We start from the raw sequence: 20,933 nt of genomic DNA on the forward strand, positions 1-20,933 counted from the left end.
AGTCTCAAATTGGAGTGTCACAAAGTGCATGCAAAGAGTGAAGCCTCCTATGTCAATTTTAATATAAACTTTGCTTATTTAATCTTTCATTCAATATATACGACATTAAAAGTAAAAGTAAGACTTCATTAGTGATAGGATAGCAGCGCAGACCTTAAATTTTACCAATGCCAAATGTTTCTTTTATACTCAGCATCTGTTATCTAACAAAATTAAAATCAAAAGCAAAAGGTGTATGCCCCTAATGTCTCCGATATACAGACTAAAGTAATGTTTTGAACTGAATCTCATTTTGTTTTTTTAAATTGTTTCTTTTTTTTGAGAAAAGAAAATGCATTAATGCACTATAGTTTGTATATAGGATTATACATGTAATGATGATTTTTTTCAGTTTCATGCAGCCTCTGTTATTTATAAATAAAAAAGCAAAAGCAGAGCTGTTTCCCCTTGTTGACATGTAAAGGTTCTAAATTTTTTCACAGTTTCTCATATTTACATTATATTCCAAAAGATATTGTCAAATGGTCTACACAAAATTGACTTTAATGGCGTAAAATAAATTCATTAATGTAACTTCAAAGGGATTATCTTTCAATTGTTTGGATAGAATGACATTCTAAGAGGTTCTCATGGAAAGAAGGAAATTGTGTTGACAGATTTAATACGCATGATAAGCAAGAGCGAAGATTTTAACAAGACTCTCTGCCCCTTGACTCAAGGAGGATCCACACCTTGCACTTTGTGACCCTCCATCGTAGAGACTTCATCCTCAACATTTTACGTCAAGTCGAGAAAGCTTTAAAAAATTAATACGCAAAACATCATCCTAGCTTTATTACATGGACACATTGTACAAATACATTAATATTAAGCGATTATCAAAAAACAACTAGACAACTCTTAAACTTATAATATGACTCGATTACATTTCAATAAAAAATATATAAGTACTAGTTTTATTAACACAGTTCATTTAAATTGTAAGCATATAAATTAATGCTGTTTGCAATTTATTGATATGAAGCACTGTATTCTTAATTAATTTATCACACGTATCTATGAAAAAGGTTACCATGTACATTTTTTGTTCGGATGCTCGACCATTACTTTGCCTGCATATTAATGCCTACCCGACTTGAAATTAGCTAAGATAATTTGGTAGATCATATCAAACCATCAATATACAGTGTAATCAGATAAGCAGAATTTTCATGAAAATATGATATTACAGTGAAGTCTTAAATATAATATTTTAAATAGGTTTGAATAGGGGATCAAAGTGATGGGCACCAATGTAATTGGTTTTTACTATTATAATAATTAATAAGATATAAAGGAACTATGTTTTTCTTACTCTCAACTGCTTCGATCGAATGGAAATGCTGTTTTGTTTGTTTAAATGATTTTCATTCAACACTTGATTGATAAGCATCTGTACAATGAGTTTGTTATTTTTCTCAACTGCAATGTCAAGTGGAGAATGACCATATTCATCAAATATATTAACATCAGCGCCTTTATTTAGGAGTATTTTCACAAAAGGAATTTTATTTTTTTTAGCTGCAGTATAAAGAGGTGAACAGCCGTGAACGTCACATTGATTAACATCAGCTCCATGGTCTAAAAGAATTTTAATACAGGATATTTCTTCTCTTTCAATTGCTAAATTTTCTGGACAATCCCCGTAGTTTTTACATATGCTGACGTCAGTATCATCCTTAAAAATATTTTTTAAATAATAACCGGGATAGGAAGTTCTAATTTTATTAATGAGTGAAGTGTTGTCATTAATGTCACATTTGTTGCAATTTTCACAGTGTTCAATAAGTTTTTGTTTTACTCGAATATTTGGTGTTGCAGACGACGCTATGATTAATGGAGACATGCCATCTTTATTGCACATGTTGATGTCTGCACCATGGTCAATGAGCATCTTTATACTAAAAATGTTTTGTTTTTCAGCTACAATAAATAACGGGGACCTGCCATCTTTATCGCACATGTTGATATCTGCACCATGGTCAATGAGTATCTTCATACTAGAAATGTTTTGTCTTTCACACTCCTTAGCTGCAATAAATAATGGGGACTTGCCATCTTTATCACATAAGTTGATATTAGCACCATGGTCAATGAGCATCTTTATACTAAAAATGTTTTGTTTTTCAGCTACAATAAATAACGGGGACCTGCCATCTTTATTGCACATGTTGATATCTGCACCGTGGTCAATGAGTATCTTTATACCAAAAATGTTTTGTTTTTCAGCTACAATAGATAACGGGGACCTGCCATCCTTATTGCACATGTTGATATCTGCACCGTGGTCAGTAAGCATCTTTATACTAGAAATGTTTTGTCTTTCAACTGCAATTAATAAAGGGGACTTGCCATCTTTATCACACAAGTTGACATCAGCTCCATGATCAATGAACATCTTTATAATAGAAGTGTTTCCTCTTTCAACGGCAATAAATAAAAGAGACTTTCCATCTTTATCACGAATCGTGATATCAGCACCAAGATCAATAAGCATTCTTATATAAGATGTTTGTTCCTTTTTTGTTGCAATGACTAGGGGAGATTCACCATATATGTTGCATTTATTACAGTCTGCTCCATTTGCTATTAGCTTTTTGAATATAAGATACTCTTTTTGATTTTCACACCAGTATTCACTCAATAACGTATGTAATGTAGACAAACCGTTTTTTTCACACTTTTTTACATCTGCACCCAATTGTATAAGTTTATCTACGACTGAGACAAAACCGTTTTTTACTGCTAGATGTAAAGGAGATTTTCCATCGGCATCACAATCATTTACGTTTGCTCCGTGCTGAATTAATGACTCCACTATAGAAGAAATTCCATGTTTTGCATTTGACATGAGCAAAAGTGGAGTTAATCCATCTTTATTTGTTGCATTGCAATCGGCACCATGCTTAAGCAAACTTTTGACTATCAGGGTATGTCCCTTTTCTGAAGCAAGATGTAATGGCGTGTTACCACGTATATCAGCAATTTTGATGTCTGCTTCATTTTCCAAGAGTAGGTTAGTTATAGAAATGCAACCATTTTCTGCAGCTAAACTTATAGGGGATTTTTTACTTTTGTTTAATGAGTTACAGTCAGCGCCATGTTGGATAAGTTTTTCAACCACACATAAGTAATTTTTCTTCGAAGCCAAATGTAATGCTGTTTCTCCATTTTCATTATCATTGTTGACATTGGTTAAAAGGTCTATAAGTTTACAGGCCACAAAGACATGACCACGGCCAATAGTTTTCAGTAATAAATTTCCAATTTGTAGTTTATAATTGGTAAAATCAAAGCCGTGTAAGATAAGAAAGTGGACTATAGACAAGTGACCATTTTCTGTTGCTGCACTTAAGAGTTCGAAGACGTTATCTTTAGATTTCTTAAAATTTACATCACTGTCAATGATTTTTCTGAAGATGTGAAAATAGCCCTTTTGTGATGCAATTACAACAGGCGTTTTTCCTTTATCGTCACATACATTGCAGTCTGCACCATAATCAATAAGTTTTTCAACAATCAATAAATTGCCTTTATTAAGAGCATTGTGCAAAAGATGTGTCATTCTGGTCGAAGGAATATTTACATTAGCACCATTACGAATTAATACTCCCATTATTTCTACCTGTCCGTTTTTACAGGCTTGAAAAATTGGTGAATCTCCTTTCTTATTCTTTGAGGAAATATCTGCACCATTCTTCACAAGACTCTCTGCGATATCGCAAAATCCGTTTTTTGACGCACAGCTGAGAGACGTTTCTCCGGATACATTGGACTTATTGACATCTGCGCCAGAATCAATTAGCTTATCTACGACATTTTTAAGACCATATTCAGATGCATAAAGCAGTGGCGAATTTTCATTTTTATCACATAAATTGATATTTGAACCTTGCCTGATCAGGTAGATACAAAGTTTTGAGTTCTTCTTTCTAATAGCAACAAATAAAGGCGATATGCCATCTCCATTACATTGATTGCAGCTAGCGCCATGGCTTAAGAGTATTTCGACAACTTCCTGAAATTCAAAGTAAACTGCATAATAAAGAGGAGAATTGCCATTAACATCGGAGTAGTTTACATTAAAACCGCTATTAATAAGTTTTTCAACAAGTTCTGGTAGAAATGTTTGAACCATCTCATTGTTTTTATTTTCCATTGCATATATCAGTGCAGTTTGAAGGGATTCCTGGTATGTACCTCTTTCTACCTTAAATGTAGTTAACTTTTCAAAAACATTCCAAAGTCGTCTTTGAAGAGCATACTTTATTGAGGATATGTAGTTTTCCTTGGAAATGTATATATCTGCTCCATATAAAATCAATTTGAGTGCTATATTCTCATAACCATTTCTTAAGGCATAAATCAGAGGCGAATCCCCAAATTCATCAAGTTCATTACAGGAGGATCCATTTTCTATCAAAGTTTCAACCACTTCTAAGAAACCATTTTTCGAAGCTGCATGGATCGGCATTATACCAGAAATGTCACATTCGTTGACATTGGCCCCTTTTTCAATAAGTTTAGCAACAACTGACAAATACCCACGCTCCGATGCCAGGATAAGTAGCGATTCATAGGAAATATCTGCACCGCTTGAAATTAATTTCAACGCTATATCACTATGCCCATTTTGCAAGGCAGCTTTCAGTGGCGTGTTTCCATGTTCATTGCAAGAGGAGCCATGTTCGATCAATTTTTCCACAACTTCTAAATATCCATTCTTAGATGCTACATAAATTGGACTTTCGCCAGAACTGTTACATATGTTGACATTGGCTCCTTTCATTATAAGTTTCTCAACAACTGACAAAACGCCACTACCTGATGCCAGAAGAAGTGGCGATGCTTGTAAATTTTTCCTTCCTTCTGATCTTTGATTAAAAGAAAAATATAGGTCACTATCATCATCTCCATAAGTACTGCACATGTTTACATCGGACCATTTGTAATCAGTCGTTCTGCAACAAGCCACATTTGATTTTTACATGCACTTAGCAGCGGGGAGGTCTGATTTTCGTCACATATGTCTATATTGGCATTATTATCAATAAGTGTTTGTATCAGTAAGAGCAAATCCTCAGTTTCTTCTATAACGTCAATCTTGATATTGTCATGAGGATCAATAGCAAGGTGAAGTGGGGTGCATTTTTCAACGTCACGCTCATTGCAGTTTGTACCTTTCTTTAACAATAGATTCACTGTCGGTAAAAGGTGTTTCTGGGAAGCAAGGTGTAAAGGCGTTCTTTCTAATAGACATTCCTTGGCCTTGCAGTCTGAACCCTTGTTGATGAGACATTCCGCTAAAATAGCATTGTTCCTCCCTATAGCAATGTGGAGTGGTGTCCAGCCGTCTTTAAAAGATGCATTTATTCTGGCGCCGTGTTCTATTAGGGTCTCTATAATTGAACAATGTTCACCTTGACAAGCTTTGTACAAAGCTAAATCAAGACTGCTTTGAAATATTCCTCTTTCTTCTAAAATTTCTTTACACCTTCCATTAATTAGTTTGAACACAACATTTTCGTTTCCTTCCAGTGATCCTTTTTCTAAAACTTCACTAATTCCTGCACCATTTTCCAGAAGAACGTTTTCTATTTCCAAAGCATTCAATTTCATGGCATAAAATAATGGTGACCTAAAATTTACATCAGCTCCAATTTCAATCAATTCTTTTACGAATGATGTGTCACGGGACAAAATTGCTGCCTCTAAAGGCGTTCTATTGTCTCCATAAATCGAATTTAAAGATAATGTGCTTCTACTATTTACACATGTGTCAAGATAAAATAAGTTCCGTCTTTCTTCTATATCATTTAAAATCTCTTTCACCAATGGCAGACTCCTGCATAAACAAGCCGCTGTCATGAGTGTGAAGCCAGATGCGTAAGAACTCTTTTCTTTCAATTTGGGTGACATCTTGGTGCCAATGATTTCAATGAATTGTTCCTTTTTCTTACTCAATGTCAATGTATCCATAATCAAAGGTTTAAAACTTGTATTGTCTTTGAAATACTCCAGCTGTGGAAAAAAACGTATGATGGAATTGTACATGTCAACATCTCCATTGAAACAAGCAAGTTTTACCATTCGAATATTTTCAACTTTTTTTTCCCCGAGCACGTTTTCATATGAATCGCCATTTTCGTAAGCAGAACTGAGAACAAATTCTACAATTCTTCTATGACCAAAAGCAATAGCCCAACTTATTGTTTTAAAATCCGGATAAAGCCATTCCGGGGTCATTTCTCTCACATCAGGACATCTCAAAAACAACCACTTTATCTCCTCGTATTTTTTCATTTTCAGGTTATTTATGAAAGAATCAACGAAAACATTGCTCTGAAGTACTGTGCTATTGAAGACATCGTACAAATTGTTGTCCATTATATCCCTCAAAAATCGCTCTGCAAGCGCCTGGAATTTTGATTTATATAACAAAATCCGCATTTTTTTCGTATCCACGTCTGACTCATGAATTGTGATATATTTGGAGAGAAATTTACAGGATGCATGTTTGATGATAATTGTTATGAACTTCCTTCCATAATGACAAAGTAAGATATCTTGGATTGATATGTCAATAAACTGATAGTCTTCTTCAGATTTCTTTAAAAGCATTTTATTATATGATGCAAGAGATTCCATATAGCACCATGCAGTCGGAGGGGTACACACATTACATGTTTTGCAAACATTTGTGATAATTTCCGAAAATGTGCTATCCTCAAAACTCTCCTCAGAGAAGGCACGGTCTCTGAGAGCTAGAGTTACTAAAGCTGCATAATGAATTTTGCTTTCTGTTATTATAACATCAAATATTTTCTCCATAGTTTCAATATAATAAATGAAGAAATCAGTCCCAAAATCCCTAATCTTTTCACAAGAACAGAATAATTTACAAAGAAATGGAAACATTGATACAGCTTCGAATTCAAACCTATCACTTATCATCTCAGATGAATAAGTCAAATTATTCATTATACAATATTTTTCAAAAATGGACTTCCTGTCCTGCAGATTTAAAGCAAACGCCCTTGATTCTAAATCTATTACGTAACTTTCATCAAAGAAAAAATATTTCATTAAATGTTTTGATTCATTGTAAGCCGTTCTCTGACAGGTAAGAAATAACTTTGAATTCCGAACAGCGAGGATAGCTTGTATTTTGTTTTCTTTGTAATGGATTTCTTTTGCTATTTTATCATCTAGACACCATACTCCAGTAGCATTATCTAAAATGAATAACTGCTGGATATCTTTGATAAAAAATGATTCCAGCTCATCAATATTTTCTAACTCAACAACTTGAAAACCATTCTGCAAATGAAGTTTCAATGCTATATGATGCATTAAGAATTTTTTTCCACATTTAGGCCCACCAAGAAATACCACAATTGGTTGCTTGTCTACTTTGTTCCTGATATCTGGAAAGGCATGCGATTCTACAAATGAAACGTCCTCCTTTTTCCACTGCTTCATACTGCTTTCAGTTATTGCTATCAAACACAAGAAAAAAATATACCTGTATCAGATGAAACAAATGAAAATGAGATTAAAAAAGATTTTATTAAAAAAAATGAAAAGAAAATATGAATCTGAAGCTGTATACATGGATATTTTCGCCCCATTTCATTTTTGCGATATATCACATTTGAGCGAAATTAAAATGGGGCGAAACCAAAGAACACTGTACAATATCTTAAACAGAACTGTTTATTTGTGAATTGGTGAATTCTAAACCGGGCAAAATTTTTAACAATTGTAAAAGAACGAAAATTATATGGGACGAAAATAACCCTGTATACAGTAATTCTCTGCATGATTATAAAAAAGCAAATACATCAGACATATATCTTTGTGTTTGGAACCCTATCAAAACAAATTCTAACATCGAACTGCTAAGTGTATTTCAGTTTTTTACAAGTATTTAAATAAGACAATTATTTATGATTTTATATTTGCCCCCAAAACAGTCCGACACACACACACACACACACACACACACACACACACACACACACACACACACACACACACACACATTACAATTCCACTACAAAATTAACAATATTTTAACAGCCAAAAAGTTATGGCGAAATGTGAAGCAACTCCAAGCATCATAAGCCTTGTTTTTAAGTAATTATTCAATGCTAATTATATTGTCTTACAGATCTTTGAATGTTTGTTTTAAAATATCTATTCTAAATTATTTTGCGTAAATTTGAATATATATTTAATGATAAAAATGTTCAAATATATTTCAACTACTAATTTCTTTTCTCTGTGATAACTGTTTGAAAGTTGGGGGAAATTTTCCTTGCTAATTCTGCCGGAATGTAAATTAGGCAGGTCGATAGGTCAGCAGCTAAGGAGACCTAATACGCATGCAAATCTCGTGCGCATTTGTCTCTGTGTCTGACGCTAAGGAGGCCAAATATGCATGTAAATCTCGTGCGGTTGCCTTTGCGTTTGACGTAAGTTTGCAAGGACTATTGAAATTGGCATGGAAGTCCTAGTGTAATTTAAATCTATTAGTCTACATTTTTAATGTCTAAGTCTACAATTTTATATCATAATGAAATGGAAATATAAGGAATCACTGTCTAGTTTTGAGAGTATGCCAGGGACATCAACAATAGTGGGAAACCTGGGATAATTTTAGCATAACTGGCTTTGCCCGTTATGCAAATTATCCCATGTTTCCCACTATTGTTGATGCCCTGGCATACTCTCAAAACTAGACAGTGATTCTTTAAAAAAACTTAAGGCAGGAGGTGATACATGGGTGATGCATGGAATTCTCAAAATTTAGTGATTTTTCACACACAGTTCTTTCTTGCACGATAAGCCATGTATGTGGAAGGAAAAATAGGTCGAGTCATTGTACCTATGGAAATCTGATATTAAACCTTATTTTGAAGTATTTATACAAAAGGTAAAAAATGTAATTTTTTTCTTTTTATTGTCATAATCAAGATTCGCTCTTGAAGTCTCTGACAAAGTAATAAAAAAGAAACTATATTCTCTAATATATCTTCAAAAGATGCAGATAAAGATAAATGTTTCCTATTTTTGCTGAATCAGCATTTTGCTTGATTTCTTTCTTGATCAAAGCAATAAAACTAATTTATTAAAATGGTGAAATGAATAATATCAACTTGATTTTTTTGCCAAAATCAAGAAATTTGCTAAATCAGCATAAGAATGGGAAAATATTGAATAAAAGTTGTTGAATAATACTCATGTGACCTATGAGACCCTGGGCCTCTTACTTTTGTTTGAATTACAGCTAATGCCTTTTATAAAGATTCAGTTTTACGAAATATTTGCTTAACGTATTAAGAATCGTATTGCAATTTTCTCGAAATTAAAAAAAAGCTTATAATTGTTGTAAAATACCAAAATAGCGTAAAAATATTTTTAGAGTTTTGATATTTATTTAATTATCTATATATTTGGGGGGAGGAGGGTCGATTCACATTAAACACAAAGCACGGTATCATTTTTTGATTACCAAATACAAAGTAGTTTTTGTGGCATAACATGACTTTAGGAATAACATCACTGAGGATCAAACCGTTTTCTACAATAGAATAAAATATTATTATATCCGGTACTTACCAATACGTCTTTCCATTTTTTTGTTCTCTGGAGTATCTAAAAATAGGATATTCAATTATTCCTTCATGTTCCACCTTTTAGTTAAAGAAATATTTTTAAAAAATTATCCTCACATATATGATTGGTAAATTTTATTTCTATAAATGTATCAGAATTGTAAATTATGCTAAAAACTTTGTTAATAAAAAAAATGATAAGTGCTGCATTAAGAAAACAATCAGTTTCTGAAGAATGTGCCAAATTCTTAAATTTGTAGTCTTATATAGAATTAGGGGGTAAAAGTGTATGATAAAAAAGACGATCTGAAAAATGCACAAGTAAAACAAATCGTTCTCGACAATGGAATACACTTTGATATTCAGGTGATAATGATAAAGAAAAAGGCACAGTTTCAATATAAATCTGGCCCTGTATTTTTCTAAAATTTAAAATTGAAGTAAGAAATTAAAATTCATCCTTCTGAAATATTGAAATTAAACGCAACAAAAACATTCAAATGGTTTTTTTTTTTTCAATTTGACCCTCTGAATGCTAATTGTGACGTCATGAACCTCTGCATTTTACCGTTTTTTTTTAAAGTAGCAAAAGACTTCATTTTCAATTATTTTTTGCTTTCAGAAAACATAGTGCATACGTCGACCACAAATTTTAGGGATATGTAAATTTTCAAAGCAAATTTTACAATATATCTAAAAATTGGAGTGCGCGAGAGCTGAAGACACTATTTTTTTTAAAAAGGAAACTAAGCAGGAAAATTTTATTTTGAGGCTTTTCTGCATAAACCTAAGAAATGTAATGACGTCATATTTCCAGAATGGTCCCTTTTATCCATATTCTTGAATGAATCAAAATACTCATCTAGTCAACTCTTTTTATTGTTATAAGCAATTTCATAACTTTATATATATATATATATATATATATATATATATATATATATATATATATATATATATATATATATATATATATATATATATATATATATATATATATACGGAAGCCCATTTAGGACCTATCAAAAAAATATTTTTGAATTCGTTATAACGATTTTTAGAATTCGTTATTACGAATTTAATTTGTTATAACAGATTTATTGAATTCGTTATAACGAATTTAATTTGTTATAAAAGATTCAATGAATTCGTTATAACGAATTTAATTTGTTATTACAGATTTTTTAAATTTGTTGTAACGAATTTAATCTGTTATAACAGATTTGTTGAATTCGTTATAACGAATTTAATCTGTTATTACAGATTTGTTGAATTCGTTATAACCAAATTCTTGAATTGGTTATAACGAATTCAACAAATCTGTTATAACAGATTAAATTCGTTATAACGAATTCAATAAATCTGTTTTAACAAATTAAATTCGTTATAACGAATTCAATTAATCTGTTCTAACAAATTAAATTCGTTCTAACGAATTCTAGAAATCTGTTATAACAAATTAATTCGTTATAACGAATTAAATGAATCTGTAATAACAAATTAAATTCGTTATAACGAATTCAATGAATCTGTAATAACAAATTAAATTCGTTCTAACGAATTCTAGAAATCTGTTATAACAAATTAATTCGTTATAACGAATTAAATGAATCTGTAATAACAAATTAAATTCGTTATAACGAATTCAATGAATCTGTGATAACAAATTAAATTCGTTATAACGAATTCAATGAATCTGTTATAACAAATTAAATTCGTTATAACAAATTCTAGAAATCGTTATAACGAATTCAAAAATATTTTTTGATAGGTCCTAAATGGGCTATATATATATATATATATATATATATATATATATATATATATATATATATATATATATATATATATATATATATATATACTCTTCAAAAAAAGAAACGCATAGTAGGAACAATGCCCTGAAAAATGTATGATAGATTTGTCATACCTTTTATTTTTGTATGGATACGATATATTCGAGTGAAATGCATGATTTTTTAATGCAATTGTTAATTTTACAGCTATTCTTCAAGTCTCACAGACAAAAAGACCTGATTTTGCAAATTTCCCCCAAAATTTTTATCTCAATTTTCATCTGTTATTTTCCGATGCAATTCTTTCAGGTACAAAGGGGCTATCAAAAGCGGGGGTTCTCGACATTTTGAATCTGGTTTTATCTGAAAAATGACGCTTCCTAAAATTGCTGCATCTGAATATTGCGTGGCACAAAAAAGGAAAATGGGCGACTGGAAGCAAGGGTACTGCAATCTACAATTGCAAGAGGTTTTAATGTTACACACAGACTATATCTAACCTATAAAACATAAACCATTAACATCGAACACCCAATGTTAGCAAAAAATATGGTAGACTACGAGTGACATCAGCAGCACAGCATCACTTCCGAGGATTACGTTAGTTGCATAAATGTAATGCAAGGACGTCATCTAAAGCATTAGCTATCCCTGAACTGCACAGGTCATCTAACAAAACCGTTTTCAGATGACTACGAATTATTGCAAGAGGATTATTCATGTCATTGTTCCGACCCCACAACACCCCAAATATCGACTTCAAAGATCTCAGATCAATAGCGTATGATCACAGCATCACTGCTGAACATTTTGGTTAACCTACAAGTCCAGAAGTTTATCTGAAAGCCTCTCATAAGTTTAAGAGTGCTAATGCTTTGTAATGAATGTTAGACAGATAACTGCCTCCAGGACGTTAAAAAAGTTGGTGGTGGTAGTGTAATGATATAGAAAATGGTATTATAAGAAAGTAAGATTGATTTGGTTCGAATTCAATGGACTTTGATGGAAAAAGGTACTCTAACCATGTTCTACCTACACATACCCATTCAATTTTGCAGCATCCTAGAGCCGTATTGCAATCTCACAATACACAGCCACATATGGCTCGTGTGACACACCTATTCTTGCAAAGAAACAGCAACCTGTTTCAGTCACAGTCATCTAAATCGCTAGATTTAATCCAAATTAAGCAGCATTGGACAAAATGGATTGACATGATTTGCCAAAGACAATCGCATCCCCAGACTCTGCAACAGCTGACTAAATTTCTACATTTGGAGTGGGAGAGTATTCCTATACAGTTTTTGTTACACACATTTGCTTCCATTAGATGCCGTTTGTGGCTATCATTTGTGTCTGCGGGGGGCATACCAGATATTGATCTTTAATGGTCTTAAACTGACTTTAATTTTAAAATTGTTGAGTAATTATGACATTTAGATAGTATTCCTGTTGCTTACCGCATTTCTGTTTTATCAATGCATCATTTTACTAAATTATCTTTATGTCCAATGCGTCACTAAAATTGTACTATGCGTTTCTTTTTTTGAAGAGTATATATATATATATATATATATATATATTGACAAGTGTAGACAAGAAGACATGATCATCATTCACATGCAAGCACATTGCGCGTGTGCAATGATTGAACTGACAAACATACTTGATATAACCGTATAGATATTTTTAAAATTATATTCATGCACATGATTGAAAACTGATAAGCTGATGCCAACTTTGATATGTGCTCATTATTATACCCCCTGCATATTTCGAAGACGTATAAATTTATTGTATCATAAATGAAGTAAATGGAATTAAAAGACACTTGGTAAGTGTTTGGATAATATCTGTAACCGTCTCTTGTTAAAATTCTGTTAATGTCCGCTCATATCTTTACTATTTTAAGCATTACTCAAGTGTGTAGACAAATTTAATTGAAAAAAAAACAAACTTTATTTTAACATTTTTTACAAACCGATGCGAGTCTCCAATTTCTGAATCTGTCTGGTCACTGAATCTGAAAAAAAGCTTGTATATTTTAGATACAAAATAATTCGTGTATTTTAGTTTCATTCCTCCAGCAATGATACATGTATAAAAGTATATTAGGCCAACGGGTTCAAAATTCCAACTCTGTATTTCTTAAAAAGTACACTTGTAAACATCAATTTTTAATTTGTAAATCTTAATTCCATAAATTCTCAATTGTTCTTTCAAAATTTGTTAATTGTAAATTACCCAACATAACTTGATAAGTGTAAAAATGTAAATGCAAGTTATGTCAATGAATACGTGTAATTCGTAGACCTGCGATTCGTCAACTTGTGCAATGACTTTCGTGATTTGTACATTATCCAAGTCTGCATTTTAAGACGAAAGAGGGCGCTATAAGGGTGGCAAGTGATTTCGCCCCAAAGCTAAAATAGATCCTTAACCAACCGTGCATGCATAGCATGCCTTCTAACAGTCTCTTAAGCTGTTTACAAATAAGATTTAACTTTTATACAGGAAAGATCGGGGATCTAACACTCAAATTTTTGCTAGTGTATACAGAGGGCAGGCTCTGATCTCGGGGATTTTTTTTCCAAGGGGGGGGGGGCAAAGTACACCCCAGTCAAAATATTCCAAACCAAAAATTCTTCGACATTCGACAAGCAAGAAAAAATCCTATTTCGTGGTGGTGTTTGTGGTTGGTGTGTGTGTGGATGGGGGGGGGGGGGGGGCAAAATGCCGATGGAATAGAACCCAAAAGTTTATTTTTTTTAGATTTATAAAGAAGCGTTATGACCGGGCACGCATTATCGGAGGGGGGTTTCTCCCTTCTCGCTTTCTCTCGAAAATGTTTTACTGTTATTCAGTATCAAAAACCATTTAGCTATGGATCGAATTGTCTTGAGAAAAAGTAAGACCCATATACCACACCCTTTCAGATTTTCAGATAAAAGTGTCAATTATTTTTAGTGCCCCTTTCAAAAAAGCTGCAACACGCATGAGGGCTAGTAATCTCTGTTGAGACTCTGCTGGGCTAGATATTTGGACTGACGCCCGCAGAATGACTCTGGACAACCATTCACAATTCACGTCTGGATATTAGGCCCCGATTTCGGCCGACTATAGCAAGTATTATTCACGTAGGCCACACTGCCGTTCGCATCGATTAAGTCATTTGGTTGTTTATTTGACTTGCTGTCACTATATAATATTTCTACATTGCTTACCGTTTAGGCAGGTAAATCCAAGCATAAAAATATTAACTAAAATCTTCGTTCTGTGGGCGTCAGTTCAAATATCTAGCCCAGCAGAATCTCAACAGAGATTAGAGGTATGGATTTTTAGCCGGGCTTATTGCTCAAAGAGCAATTGCTGGCTTATGTCATCCTGTTGAAGACAGGAAGTCAACCCCATAGTCGCCATATAAAAGTTACGTGTAAAAATATAGTTCTTACACTCAACTGCTTTTGAGATAATGCAAACTCTAGATAAAGCATCAAAGATAAAAGTTTTTCCTAAATAAATAATCATTAGTAGAAAACTTCAGTCTTAGGTAAAAGAACATAGTTCATTTGCGGAAGGATTTTCGATGATGAGTTTTATCGTAGTTCTCTACACATCCGAGGAAAAGCAGGAGAGGAAACCAGATTGGCCTGTTTGTTTACATTCAGCTGCAGCACCAGATTAATTCGGATTCTGACAAAATCGGACCGACGTAATAGGATCGAAAACTCACTGTCATTGTCTTATCATTTATATTGATAGTTTCATCAGGATTTTAATATGATATTTTTGTTATTTCTGTGTTAATACAATATAAACATATGATTTATGTAAGAAATTCATTCTACTCTGTAACAGTGTGTAAATGAGCCCGGCTCTCTGTACTTCTGAGTACTTTGATTTTTCCACGTGTTCCGTTTTTGTGTGATCGTTGGTCTTTTTCCTAAATTTCATTTTGTTTCTTGAGGATGCATAGAATAAACTATATGTAACCATGGTTACCCATCAAAACTGAGATGCTCCATACCTTCTGGGATTTGTTCAGCTCTATAAGTCATGTGATTAATGTATACAAAGTCAATGAGTGGCGCAAAGAGAATGACCCCCCCTCCCTAGTAGTTTGTTAGTCTTGAATCTTACGAAAGATTATAAAATATACATGTATTAATAATTATTTATAAACGGATTATCTATGAACGCAAAAATAGTTATCTGTTTGGAAGAGAAAAAAAAGAAAAAAAAACTACGTACTTAATTAATATATGATCATTTTCCAAATAATTATTAATTATTTAATAAATTAATTAAATATTAAACTAATTTAAATTTTATTACTTTAACCTTTTAACCGGGACGGTTTTATTAGGGGGCGCTTTGACCAAAATCGGGGACGTTTTGACCATTGCTTGGGGACGATTCCCAGACGATTTTTCCTAAGAAAAAATGTAAAGGAGCGCTTTGACCAAATCAGGGGACGATTTGTCCAATATTTGGGGGGGGGCGGTATTGTAACATCATTTTACTGTAAAATTCATGTTTGTGGTTTAATAATCTGTCATCCAAATAATTTTATTTCTTTATTTTATGTGACTGATATTGGTTTCCATTTTTATTTTTTTTCATAAAAATTTAAACTTGAATGGCTTAATTCCTACCATAGTAACTTTATAATTAGATTTTTTAAGTACAGCTGTATAGCTATAGACCACGGCGCTGATTTTCAAACTAATGACACATAAATTGATGATGTTACACTGTTGATATTGACACGACGAAAGAAGAATATCATATGAAAAATATAGGATCTTTGCTATCTGCGTCTTTTAAAACATGTGTGACAATTAGTTGGAGGCTTATTTTCATGACTGAAAGTTGTAAGGACCGAAGGAACATGTAAGGACCGAGGGAACATGAATTTTATACTGGTGTCATTTTTTCAACGGTGGAAGTGAAAACAATGATAGGCTAACGCACATTGTAGATCCTGATCCATGGTATGTTACACATACATTACTATAAGGTGTACATATTAACATTATATAAGAAACTTAAGCATTTTTTTAATTTTCAAAGGAATTTTGCACTAACACTTAACTGATAGGCCCTTCGTTTCTCTTAAAATACCTTCGGGGAGGGGTAATATCCATCTGTAGTAACTAATACAAATACATTGTAAAAACTTGACACTGTTTTTGAAGTATGCGAGTCTTTTTCTAGATTTAACAAAATTCTTGCACATTATCATTTATTTTATAATGCAACATTTCTTACAAATCAAAGCATGATAAATTTTGATTTTGAAGCGACGCGAAAGGGTCTTGTCAAAACCGGAAGTGCTATTGATAAAGCACCTACAAGTACTCGTGGATAAAGCATAGGTTTATCTCACGGGTAGTGTCATCCACACGCCTAACTTTCTTCATTTTCTATACATTTTGAAGGACATTTAAAATTTTTGCTGATCCCAACTTCACCATTAACATACTTGTAAGAGTAAATAAAAGCAGATCCGAATGATTTTTTTCTAATGCTTCAAATATAAGAAAGTGGATTTATATCCGATTTATTACTTTGTGGTCGTCCTCCAGGAAATCATCCTTGGTTTTATCAACCCAGAATTTTATATACATTTTATTATATCAAGGCCATGCGGCTCTAAATGTACCTGGACGTCGAAAGAATGTACATCTATATAAAATAGGATCAATGAATGATCTCACCTATTTTGTTTATCTTAATATCAAGTTTATTATTCTCATTCGATGTTCTTTTCTTCAGTCCCCGTTTTAAAGGAATGGTTTTATCACAGTTTTAGTATAATTTCAAGCTGCTTATCTAATTCAATGAAATGTGCCGATCTATCAAAATTAAAGAACACCGTGCTTACAGTAAGTACAATCGAATTAAATTCTCGGTCTAATTTCACTTAGTATTTACATTGGCAAACTTACTTTCAAGTTGTTCTACTTTTTCTTTAATATCTTTTTCTTCTTCGGCCTGTCTCTTGATTTCTTGTCTATTTTTTAAATCGAGGGCGGGATCCATCTCTACACTTCGTAAGTAATCTGTCTCTTTTCTACATTTTCCTCCATTTCCTAGATACGAATCTAGCTCTGCAACAACATTCTCTATTTTGGACCAGAAATCATTGAATTTTATATTTGGAGTTGATGCATCAGGCGAATGAACACAACTGTTTCTTTCTATACGTATTCTCTCTACATTAGCAGAGAGAGACCTGTCACTTATATCTGGCTCATTACCCCATTTCTTTTTGTGTTGAGGAATATTGGTTATATTCCTAAGAAGAATGTATAATAGCGAAATGTCCATATCGTTGTATTTTCCGGTGTATGAACCACTAACTGGGTAAAGAAGCGCTTTCTGTGCAGCATTCAGATGTGAAATATTTTTTTCTTTCTGCTTAAAAATAAAAGAGAATGTATTTGGTGGAACTTCCTGACGTAGGACATCTCGTAACTGATCCGTACAGGGGCCTAGTAAAAGTCGGTTTCTTCTATTGACATTTGTTGTTTCCTCAGTGGTAGGGTATGATGAGGCGCTCATTGTTGCACAAAGCTAGGAAGGTAAAATATTTATTTGAGCTACAAGAAAAAACAAATATACACGATTATTTATCAAGTTATGCAGTGACTCTCATTTAATAATGTTTTATCTGAAATTCTATTAAATACATTTTCTTTATAGAAAATAATTAACCAATTGGAAAATACAATAATTCACGAGAGACTTATTCTACAGGTCCGGTGTTTCTTGCTTGGATTAAAGTTATTTACATGGTTTTGATTACTCATCAAAGTATTTTTTTTAAAATTTTGATCCTTTCAGTATACTTACTTTATACGAAGGAACCGACAACCAAAGACACATATTTTCCATTTCAAAGTGTAATTGATAACCCGTACGCTTTCTTACATGTGTATTGTTTATTAAATAATGGATCAGATCTGGAGAACACATTTTGTGAGACATGTCTTGATATTTAATCTAACATTAATGTATACTTTATATAAGAACTCCACATTTTGCATAGATTCATGCAGATATTGTTGGTTTGTTTGTTTGCCTGTTGTTGCACGCCCCTTTTGAGATTTTTTAATTATATGGAGATGTAACCACTTGCCGATGTCTTTCTACTGGGAAGCCATTAGAAATTGATCCCCCTTCAAGAGTGCTTACTTCTCAAGAATGTGATATGACTTTGACTTAATGGCATTCTTCCTCTCCGTAGCTACAAGGGAAAATCTACTCGTTGATCTGCAGCAAGCTTGCTTCTACTTTCTAATTTTAATTTTAAATTCTTGTTTTATTCTTAGGTTTTATTTCATTTTATTTTACTTTGACAATGTCGCTTTCTTTTGTACGTTGATTCTATAGTTTATTTTCAAATACATACATGTTTTATTATACCTATCTGATTGCTATTCTTTGGAAACAGCTACAATCGAAAGTTTAAACGAGAAAGTAGGACTATTAGTGTTAATTAAGCTACGAACTAAGGGCGGTTCTGTCTTTTTATACATGCATGTTCATTTTCACAGAAATCCTGTGCGTATCAGTCTACCAGGACACTAGGACAAAACAGGTTTCCTGGTACATCTTTTTTCGTCGTTTCTCAGAGATAAGACAGTACCTAATATAGAAAGGTCAAGAGCACAAGTCAAAACAAAGTCATCTCCTGTGTCTGGTGTTAATTTTCACAAATCACATACAATCCTTATTTATCAGAAAACAAGATGTGTTTGTGAAACACTGGTGTATGACAATATAGCAAAGATTAAACTTTTCTTAAATTCAAATTTAATTAATACTCCACTCAGCTATGTTAAGGACCGGTATGGAAAATGTGACCTTTGCGCCGTTTTAATATGTATTACTTCTTTTAAAAAATGTTACAAAGCAACTGAAAATTTGTATAAAATGTAATATAGCTATCAATAATGGATAGGACCGGGCCGTAGTTATTACCAGTTATATCACATGTATCAGCTGTTTGTCACGTGACTTGTATAAAAATAGAACTGTTAATTTGAATGTAGGAAATGAGGATAGTGCAAGGGCATACGCTTGTTTTTCATGAAAAAAAATGATACACATTAAAAGATGTTAGTTTTCTCTACCCAAAAAGTGCTGGGAGCTAGTCTGTGCTGTTTACGAAGTACTGAAAATTTTATCGTAAATGCTTATAATAGCTAAAAATTTCCACTTCGCTTAAGTTCTGTTATAAATAAAAATAATGTTATGCAGACCTGGATCAGCTCCCAGCACTTTTAAAAATAAACACAATATAAGCAATAAATATTCCAAATTTCAGCTAAAACAAAATAGTCTATGCCCTTGCACTTTTGATGTAAATCACGAATATGCTTTATATCGTTGTAGCGATATTCTCTACATTCCTTGCCCCCGGGCAGCTCCAATGCTACTAGATAAATTCACATTCTATACAAATTATATTTCATAAATTATTTTCTTTTAGTTTTAATGATTAGGTCTAAAAATTATCAATGGTATCATATTTATTCAAGCATTCTTGTAATTATTTAACCAGTGAATCTAGGCCTCTGGATCACCTGTGCTGCGTCATGTCACGACTGATGACGTCATATTTGACGAAGGGCTTTCTTCTATTACTTGACTGTATTGCTATCAAATATTGTAATTTTATAAGATTTTACAAATAATTGATAAAATAAATAAATTCAAATTGCTATTTACGCATGATCATGTCGTTAATTAATTCTTATGGCTTGTCAAATTTCAATGACGTCACAATCAAAGTTCCAATACAGTGTGCAAGGAATGTGACCTCTGACCTTCCTTAACATAGCTGAGCAGTCAATCTAGCTCAAAAACACCCAAACCTCAAACAAATTGCAACAGAAATTATTCCACTAGAATTTTGTTATTTATAATGTGCCTTTTGATATATCAAAACTCTAGAAAAAAATATTTGTCCAAACATAATTTTTTTCAATTATGTAAAAACCCTATATTTGTTAAAAAATGCCAATAAATCTCCTTTTGAATAGACATTCTATTTATGCATTAAAATAGCTTTGCCAGATATATGATCTTGAAATTTTTTTTGACAGTCATGCAGAAATGCATCTGCAAACTGAAATCGGTGATTATTTCAGTAGTTGCTATGGATTCCCGTTCCCATGGCAACAGAAATAATAGAAAAATAAAACCTTTCCAATTCCTTTGTACGGTTTTGTGCAGGGACAAAAATATGTAGCTACAGTAGGTTTCAATTAGTATTGTTTTAATTTATTATTAAGAAGTAATAGGGAATAATGTAAGCACAGCTATCCAAGATTTTTTTTCAGGGGGTTGGGGATCAAATCTCACAGATGTTAAGTCTCATAATTTTTTGACAAGCAAAAATTAATAAACAAACAAGTAATAAGAATTTAAAATGAATAATTGAAATAAATTTATTACAAGGGATATG

General features: G+C 32.5%; 2 protein-coding genes across 2 annotated transcripts; both read right to left on the reverse strand.

Moving 5' to 3' along the window:
* Nucleotides 1-1,338: 1,338 nt before the first annotated feature.
* On the reverse strand, nt 1,339-5,734 carry LOC134278883 (ankyrin-1-like). The gene has a single exon (XM_062761184.1). It carries the CDS (start codon nt 4,967-4,969, stop codon nt 1,340-1,342), a length of 3,630 nt encoding a protein of 1,209 aa, XP_062617168.1. The 5' UTR covers nt 4,970-5,734; the 3' UTR covers nt 1,339.
* LOC134278877 (ankyrin-3-like) lies at nt 4,972-18,022 on the reverse strand. Its single transcript, XM_062761177.1, has 4 exons — nt 17,407-18,022; nt 9,664-9,699; nt 7,432-7,538; nt 4,972-6,060 (listed from the first exon to the last, which is right to left on the reverse strand). The coding sequence occupies exons 1-4, from the start codon at nt 18,020-18,022 to the stop codon at nt 4,972-4,974; spliced, it is 1,848 nt and encodes a 615-aa protein (XP_062617161.1).
* Between the last annotated feature and the right edge of the window lie 2,911 nt (nt 18,023-20,933).

The sequence above is a fragment of the Saccostrea cucullata genome, unplaced genomic scaffold (genome assembly GCF_032062105.1).
Source record: "Saccostrea cucullata isolate Sc308-1 unplaced genomic scaffold, CSIRO_AGI_Scuc_v1 ctg485, whole genome shotgun sequence".
In the NCBI taxonomy this organism is placed as follows: Eukaryota; Metazoa; Mollusca; class Bivalvia; order Ostreida; family Ostreidae; genus Saccostrea; species Saccostrea cuccullata.

What these genes read in the sequence shown, in the direction of transcription:
- LOC134278883 (XM_062761184.1), bottom strand. Translation starts at nt 4,969, where the DNA reads ATGTGCAGTACTTATGGAGATGATGATAGTGACCTATATTTTTCTTTT.
- LOC134278877 (XM_062761177.1), bottom strand. Translation starts at nt 18,022, where the DNA reads ATGAGCGCCTCATCATACCCTACCACTGAGGAAACAACAAATGTCAAT. An exon ending in AAAAGTAGAACAACTTGAAA is followed by an intron (nt 9,700 to 17,406) that starts GTAAGTTTGCCA and finishes TCCTATTTTTAG; the next exon opens with ATACTCCAGAGAACAAAAAA. An exon ending in TAGACAAGCAACCAATTGTG is followed by an intron (nt 6,061 to 7,431) that starts GTATTTCTTGGT and finishes TTTTTTCCACAG; the next exon opens with CTGGAGTATTTCAAAGACAA.